This window comes from Triticum aestivum, chromosome 2A, assembly GCF_018294505.1.
Source record: "Triticum aestivum cultivar Chinese Spring chromosome 2A, IWGSC CS RefSeq v2.1, whole genome shotgun sequence".
NCBI classification, from domain to species: domain Eukaryota; kingdom Viridiplantae; phylum Streptophyta; class Magnoliopsida; order Poales; family Poaceae; genus Triticum; species Triticum aestivum.
The window spans coordinates 125090423-125098531 of record NC_057797.1 but is presented as its reverse complement, the minus strand read 5'-3'; the positions used below and the strand labels follow the sequence as shown (position 1 = coordinate 125098531).

The following is an 8109-nucleotide window of genomic DNA, read 5'->3' as shown; positions in this document are numbered from 1 at the left end:
TGATAATACAAAGAACATAGAAATAATAAAAATTACATCGATGTCCGTAGACCATCTAGCGACAACTACAAGCATTGGAGCGAGCCGAAGGCGCAACACCATCATCACCTCTCCTTCACCGAAGTCGGGCCAAACTTGTTATAGTAAACAGTCATGAAGTCGTTCTGCTAAGGCCTTACAAGACCAGCGCACCAGAACAGCAACCATCGCCGATGAAGAGAAATATAGATCGAAAGGATCCAATCTGTAGACACACCTATGAAGACGAACGAAAATTGGGTCCAAGCAGATCCACCAAAGACCAGCCTCAAGCGAATCCTATGAGATCCGCCGTAGACACTCATCCACATGCCCTCCAACGACGCTAGAAGGCGGGGTGAACTTTATTCCATCTTCAGGGAGCTGCCACCGCCTCGTCTTTCTGAACAAGACACAAACTCCAAACAACACAAAAACACCTAAAAACGGAGCAAGATCTCTCCCGCCGGCAAGGGCCATGCTCACCACGCCTCCATGCCCCTGGGGCCACTGGAGATGAGGTAGACCGGCGGCAGTGCTAGCGCGAGGCAGGGAAACCCTACTCTTTTTCTTCTTGAGGAGAAGGCTGTTGCTTGAGTAATGTATCGCTTCAGATTAGCAGGGGGTCTGCTAAAGAAACATTATAGAATATCACACTTTAATAAGAGATACAAGTATTATTGAGCAATAAAAAAAATCTCGTTCTCTCTCTCTTTAAAAAAAAGAAATGACACATGTAACAACCCTGAAGAACCCTGTGGTTGGATGGTTAGAGGGACTGTGGTATCCCAACCCAGTAGGGTTCAAATCCTGGTGCTCTCATTTATTCCTGGATTTATTTCAGAATTTCCGGCGATGCGCATTCAGTGAGAGGAGACGTTTCTGTCGACGACGAGGCGTCCACGGTGACTTCATAAATCTCAAGATGATATGCCGGCTCAGTCTTTCGGAGGTGCTCATAGGGATCGGGTGTGCGTGCTTGCGTTCGTGGGGATGAGTGTATGCGCGTGTACATGAGCACTTGTGTGTGTACTAATGTTCAAAAAAAACCTGAAGAATGTAACTCCAAAATCCATTTGAAATCGTTTTAAATCAAACAGACCCTAAAAGGTTCGGAAATAACCAGAAAAACAAATTTAAACACTTTATTTCTTTCCGGGCAAGCAAAAATTTCATTTGAGGAATTATATCGGCGTAGTCTCATTTCTTTCTTGGAGGGGACGCAAAACAAAACTGACCCCCCAAAAAAGGGTCGCGCTGTGCTCTGACCACCTCCGCATCTCCCTCTGCAATAGCCGTCGCGATCTCTGCGTCGCCCGAAGCATCACCGCCGCCGCGTCCAGTCGCTCCTCCCCACCATGCGCCGCTTCCTCACCGACAGGGCGCGCCGCGCGGTGGCCGCTTCCCTGCGCGGCGCCACCAGAGCAGCCGCGCCGTCTCCGGCTCCGGCTCCGGCCGCGGCGCTGTCTCGACCTTCCCCTTCGGCGATGGCTGCCTACATGGCGAGGGCCATGTCCACTTCGGCCGCCGGTACGCCGCCAGTGTCACTCGACACCATCAACCCCAAGGTGCGACCTTAAACTTTTTACCTACCCCTTTTATGCTTGCTCGGTTCGTGGTCAAACGAGCAATCAGACCCTAGGATAGGAGTTACAAATTTCCGACATTTGCTAGGGGATGCTAAAGTCAGTGATTCGATGTTGATACGCGTGCAAGTGGAGCTCGAATCTGTGTGTGTACTGTATGATTGGGCATAAATAACATGTGTACTTCTCAGCAGCGATGGGATTCTAATAGCACAAATTTAAGCTTTAACGTTCATACTGGCACATGGCATTATATTTTTTGATGTGATTTGGTCTGTTCATTTAGGTCTTGGAGTTCAAATATGCTGTTCGTGGAGAGATTGTTACACATGCTCAGGTATGTTGAATGTTCTCCTCAGATTTAGCAGTTTTTTGTTGTTGTCCCAAGTATATTTACAGATGTCAAATACAGAGTACTAATTAGTCTTACTGCCATACTCAACTGCAGAATTTATACTTATTTGTGCTACTTCATTCCTATGTTTAATTCTAGTATGATTGTTTAGAAACCTGAATCATGGTCTTTGTATTTTTGTCCTGCAGAACTTAGAACAAGAGTTACACAAAAATCCAGAATCGCTTCCTTTTGATGAGGTTTGATTGTTATTCCATCAACTCGACGCTTGTTGGAAGGTTTTTCCACTACACTTACTTTATCGATGGATTTACCTTCGTTTATCTAATTTGATGCAGATACTCTATTGTAACATTGGAAATCCTCATTCCCTTGGTCAACAACCTGTTACATTTTTCAGAGAAGTGAGTTTGTCCGCCTTGGATTATAGTTGTGTGATGAATGCTTGTTCCACTGTTGCTTATTTGCTCATTGCCTTTGTCAGGTCCTCTCTTTATGTGATCATCCAGCTCTCTTGGACAAAAGTGAAACTCATGCTCTATACAGGTATGGAAAGTTGGAAACCACTCTATACTTGGATGAGTATAAGTAAATTAGTGTTAAAATCATTTGCCATATTCTTATATGGTAGGTGACTTTACATGAGTATTAAGCTGACAAAGTTATTGTATCGGCCTTTTCGAACAATAGGCTGTCTCAACACTAATGACTGATGATTTTGCGCTGCGGTAAGCCTAGCAACATGGCTTAGATTTTGTATCGGTCATTTTAAACAGGTTGCAACTTAGCAGTGCATACACCGGATGACCCTAAGTGCAAGAAGTACAGTAGCTGCTTTGCATACCCCCCTTATGTAGTTATGTAGCCTGCCTTTGCTTGAGGAAAAGTTCTTTTTATTTTCTTCACTCTCTTATTGTAGACTTTTGTCCTAGACACTTATTTTCTAGTGCATACACTGAATGACTGAAGGAAGATGAAGGGGACTAAATTTTTAGAGTGAGGCACTAGGCTAAGGCAGATATGGAAATCCATAGGCCAGGGTTTTAGCTCCTTTTTGACAAAAAAAAATGAAAATCCATGTGATCTGTTCAGCTTATAGAAACCAGAACAGTCTGTGATTCACAATCAATAACTAAATCACATCCTCAGGCTGGAGGATACTTTCCTAATTATGCATTGCTATGGCACTGAGCTGAAATTTCCCAGAAAGGAATTGCCACAATATTCTGAGTTTAGTTGCATGCTAATAGCGAATATTCGGGGTTTGCCCCACTCCCCAGCATGCGTGCACTGTGATCAATAGCCGGAGTCCATGCCGCACGTGCTGGTAGATCGCTCCTTGTCACGAGGTGCTTTTGTGGGTGCGATCCTCCATTGGTGACAAATTCTAGCACCGGTGGAAGGGCATGGCCTCTTTTATCATCCTCACAGTCTGGCTTCTCTGGAAACATTGAAATGACTGCACTGTCAACAGCGCAATGCCAAGCGTCAGCCAGCTGCTTCGTGCAATTGAAGATGAGGCTCAGGCTGGTGCAGAGCTGGCGCCCTAGGGTTGTACACGATCATCCCAGGAGAATAGTGGCATGTGTATTTGGGTGTCGGGCTTCTACCTCCCTTAGAGGCCTGTTTTGTAGAACTATTTCTCCCTCTATTTTAATGAAATGATACCAAAATCTTTTAACATATTCACGAAAAAAATAGTGAATTCAATTTTCATCTTTTAACTGATTTGTTTCACCATATTGTGGATCACTTTGGTGATAGCTAGTAGCCTAACTACTCATATTGCTTGCTGCATTTTGGGATGTTGATATACATGTTTTCATACAGTTCAGATGCTATAGAGAGAGCATGGCAAATTCTAGAGAAGATCCCAGGAAGAGCGACAGGAGCATATAGCCACAGTCAGGTATCTACATACTATTGGAAGAATGTTGTTATGGTTCCAATCTTGATCATTCACCCAGCTGTCTATTTCAGGGTGTGAAAGGTTTGCGTGATGAAATTGCTGCCGGTATTGCTGCCCGTGATGGTTTCCATGCTAGTGGAGATAACATCTTCCTTACAGATGGGGCAAGCCCAGCAGTATGTATATTGTATACTGGATTAATATGAACAGTGGTGAATCATTTACTAGCAATAAGGACATTGATTCTTCCAGTTAGAAGTCAATGCCTGACTGTACACATTGTTTTAGCTTGTCATCACTAATCCAGTCTAGTTTCTTTTTCACCTAGGTCCACATCATGATGCAGCTACTGATAAGGTCTGAGAAGGATGGCATTCTCTGCCCTCTTCCACAATACCCGCTGTATTCTGCATCAATTGCCCTTCATGGTGGTTCTTTTGTATGTTCTACAACAGTGCTTCTGATGCTTTGAAGTGTTGGATCTTCACGTTTGATGATTTAATTTCTGGAATAATTTTGGCTTCAGGTTCCTTATTTCCTTGATGAAGAGACAGGGTGGGGGCTAGAGGTTGATGAGCTTAAAAAACAAGTAGATGAGGCTCGATCTAAGGGTATCACTGTCAGAGCGCTCGTGGTCATAAATCCGGGAAACCCAACTGGACAGGTTATTATTGATGAAACTTTTATCTGCAAAAAAGCCTAAAAGACATTCCCAGTGATATACTCGGGAAATTTGTGTGTCAGTAAGCTATTATTGCTGTGGTACATACTTACATAGATAGACCATGACAGACAGATAACTTACAGACATATACTGTTTTAAGTCTTCTTTTTCATGAAATTTGATCTCGGTGGAGTGGTTATTTGACACCTTTTACTTTCACAAGGTTCTTGCGGAGGAAAACCAAAAGAAAATTGTTGAATTCTGCAAGAACGAAGGACTTGTTCTTCTTGCAGATGAGGTGAGTCCAGAATCTGTATTCAAAGGTTTGCCTGTGTAAATATGCACAAGCTACTATAAATGCCATATAAATTTGATGGGTATTCTAAGTGTACTTGTTCATTTATTCATTTACCCTAGGTTTACCAAGAAAACATATATGTTGAGGATAAGCAGTTCCACTCTTTCAAAAAGATTGCACGGTCAATGGGATACACCGATGATGATCTTCCTTTGGTATCGTTCCAGTCAGTTTCGAAAGGTAATTGAATCCTTCTATTGTCTGCGGTCCTTTTCTTTGTGCATCTCTTGGCACATGGTAAGGCTTTTTCTGTGTCCTGCTAGGTTACTATGGAGAATGTGGTAAACGAGGAGGCTACATGGAAGTAACTGGATTTAATGCCGATGTAAGAGAACAGATTTACAAGGTGGCATCAGTGAATCTTTGTTCCAATATCTCTGGCCAAATTCTCACTAGCCTCATAATGAACCCACCCAAGGTCAGTATATCATGTATGGAGCAGTTGCAAAGTGGAATAGTTATGGCACCTATACAAATGATTACTCATTTTACAGGTAGGGGATGAATCCTATGAATCCTTCATGGTAGAGAGAGATGGTATTATTTCATCGCTAGCTCGGCGTGCAAAGGTTTGTTCCGCCCTTTTTTTAGTGCTCCCACCTATTTTGATTTGTAAGATTGGTCAATGCTCCAGTTGAACTGCAACCTAAAGCATAACTTCCCTTTCCCATCTTTTATGCTTTATCACCTGAAGATGTTTAAGGACCTTATCCTTGTTGACTTTCTTCACCTTACATAGGCCTTGGAAGAAGCATTCAACAGTTTAGAAGGCATCACCTGCAACAAGGCTGAGGGTGCAATGTATTTGTTCCCTCGCCTTCATTTACCCCAGAAGGCGATTGGTGCTGCCCAAGCAGCTGGTGCTGCCCCAGATGCATACTATGCTCTCCGCCTTCTTCAAGCGACTGGAATTGTCGTCGTTCCTGGATCTGGATTTGGTCAGGTTGGTAGTCTCAAAGCCTCACTGAAAGCTGTTTGGTTCATTTTTGTGGTTCAGAGCGTTAACTGACTTTTCACTAACATTTTCTGTTGCATCTTTAATTTTGTATAGGCTCCTGGAACATATCACTTCAGATGCACGATCTTGCCTCAGGAGGACAAAATCCCTGCAATCATATCCAGATTCAAGGAATTCCATGAGAAATTCATGGACGAATTCCGTGATGTTAGCCGTGATGAAGCGCCCACCGGCACTACGATTGAAAGCGGAGGAGATTAAACGGGCAATTCAAACTCTGGATACAATTAAACTTTCTGTCAAAATAAGGTCATGCAGTTGTGCCACCCCCGTTCAATGGATGAATCAACCTAACTTGTGCGGGCTTGTTTTACATGTAGCCCTTGAAGTAGACCTTACAAAATCTCGAGAATTGTATATTTGCAAAACCATGCGCTGTTTGCCTTGTTCTTAGGGCCTGGGGGATGCAAGATTGTAGTAAACCTTGATATCAACTGAGATGTCGCATCGGCAGCGCATCCCTATCTTTGAGTAATGTTATGGGGGGGGGGGGGGGGGGGGGAATCTCACTGTCCAGGTGTTCAGTTCTGTGACCGGAGGTTTGAGTTTCTTCTGCTTCTGGACCATGCTACCTGTAAAAGACATGTTATAAAATCAGAACGGAACGGATAGTAGATGTTTGACGAGCGGGCCTGTCAGTTTACATAAGACGATCTCCAGCAGCCCAATAGGGGCCATTGTTATGAAAGGAACGCATCAACGGGCACACTTTAAAACCTTTTTGGTTATTTTTGTCAAACAGCACGCTTTAAAACCTGCAAATGCACGTTTAACTGCGTAAAAGGAGCAATGAGCGCAGTGTTAAAAGAGCAATGATACTGTATTTTTCTAGGGACCGAGACACGGTAGATGCGTAGAAATGTTTCCATGTGACTCGAGTGGCCGCCCACTTGCATATGGTCCACCCACAGTAGCATACATTACTCCGATGGGCCCGAAAGTGTCTCGCTCGGTCCACCGTCCTGGACCAGCAGCCTGTCCTGCTCCAGACGCTCCATGAAGCAGCATTGTGTTGTTACTACCGGTAGATTCAGGCCGAGACTGTCTGACTGTCAAATGTTACTAGTGCTAGCTTAGCTTAGAGAGAGGCCACAAGTCAGCGGCGAAGCTGGTTTAGCCGGGGATGATTGCGGCTCCGCACGCCCAGCCCAAGGCCAAGCAGAAGAAAAACAGAAGAGGAAAAGGGCGGAAAAACGCGGTGGCGCGTGTCCCTGGATCGGTGGCCGCGGGATGTAAGCGCAATGATACGGTGTGGCGGATGATGGATGGTAAACCCAGGCCGTCGCCTTGTCAACCGTTCCATCATTTTCCTTTGCGTGGCCTCATGATTCCCGGTCCCCTGCGCCCCACACCGCCAAAGTCCACCCCACCACGCCACGCCACGCCCCGCTCGATCCAGTACTTATTTTTATTTTTTTGAGGGGACACTCGGTCCAGAGCCGGGTGAAAATCATACGTCTACGCTGCATGCCGGCCCATGGACCGCGACGCGGTTCGGCGGCAGTGGTAACTCACGCCCCGCGCGAGCCCAAGATCGAGATCCCGATGGCGCAGGAGGGGCCCCCTCGCCGCACGGGAGGAGGGGTTACTGCGGTGAACAGACGCTCACTGTCACTGGTGTTTTTTTTTTTGAGATGCTGTCACTGGTGTTGGTTAGAGGCGGCAAAGAAAAAAAAAATGCTGCTTAGCTACTAAAGCTGCGTAAGCACGCTTTGGCGGAGCTTTGTTTGCACTTGCGGCTAAAGCGCAGCCACGGCCCAAAGCAAGCAAAGCCGTGGAGGAACAAAAGCGAGCCAACACGCACGTACGTACGCTAGGCGCGCACGCAGCGACAGCCTAGCGGGCGAGCGACGCATGCAGCAGCGGCGCAATTCCGCGCCCAGATCTCGCCTCGTCCCGTCTTCTTTTTCGCCCAACTGAACGAATCCAAGCAGAGGGCGGCGCCGGGAGCAGGGGGCAGGCGGTATCCCCGTGGGGATTCGGCTGCCGGCGACTTTAGCCAGCGGGCGGGCCGGCCGGCCGTCGTGTCTCGCGGCGAGGCTCCGACGCCGAGCTAGAGCGAGCGACACCGTGTCAGTGACGGCCGGCCGCACTGCCCCCTTCGGGAGCAAAGCCTCTCGCGCGCTCGCTTTCGCTGTTGCATGGACGGACGGGTTGGGTGGGTGGGCGCGCACTTGCGCTGCGCCAAAGACAAAGGATCA

General features: G+C 46.4%; 1 protein-coding gene across 1 annotated transcript; it reads left to right on the top strand.

Annotated features, from left to right (window-relative positions):
* Positions 1-1232: 1232 nt before the first annotated feature.
* Positions 1233-6342, top strand: LOC543047 (alanine aminotransferase 2). The gene is made up of 15 exons (XM_044599945.1): positions 1233-1586; positions 1891-1941; positions 2148-2198; positions 2298-2363; positions 2444-2505; positions 3790-3868; positions 3940-4044; positions 4197-4307; positions 4395-4532; positions 4756-4830; positions 4950-5070; positions 5154-5308; positions 5385-5459; positions 5630-5833; positions 5942-6342. The coding sequence occupies exons 1-15, from the start codon at positions 1377-1379 to the stop codon at positions 6107-6109; spliced, it is 1671 nt and encodes a 556-aa protein (XP_044455880.1). The 5' UTR covers positions 1233-1376; the 3' UTR covers positions 6110-6342.
* Positions 6343-8109: the final 1767 nt, after the last annotated feature.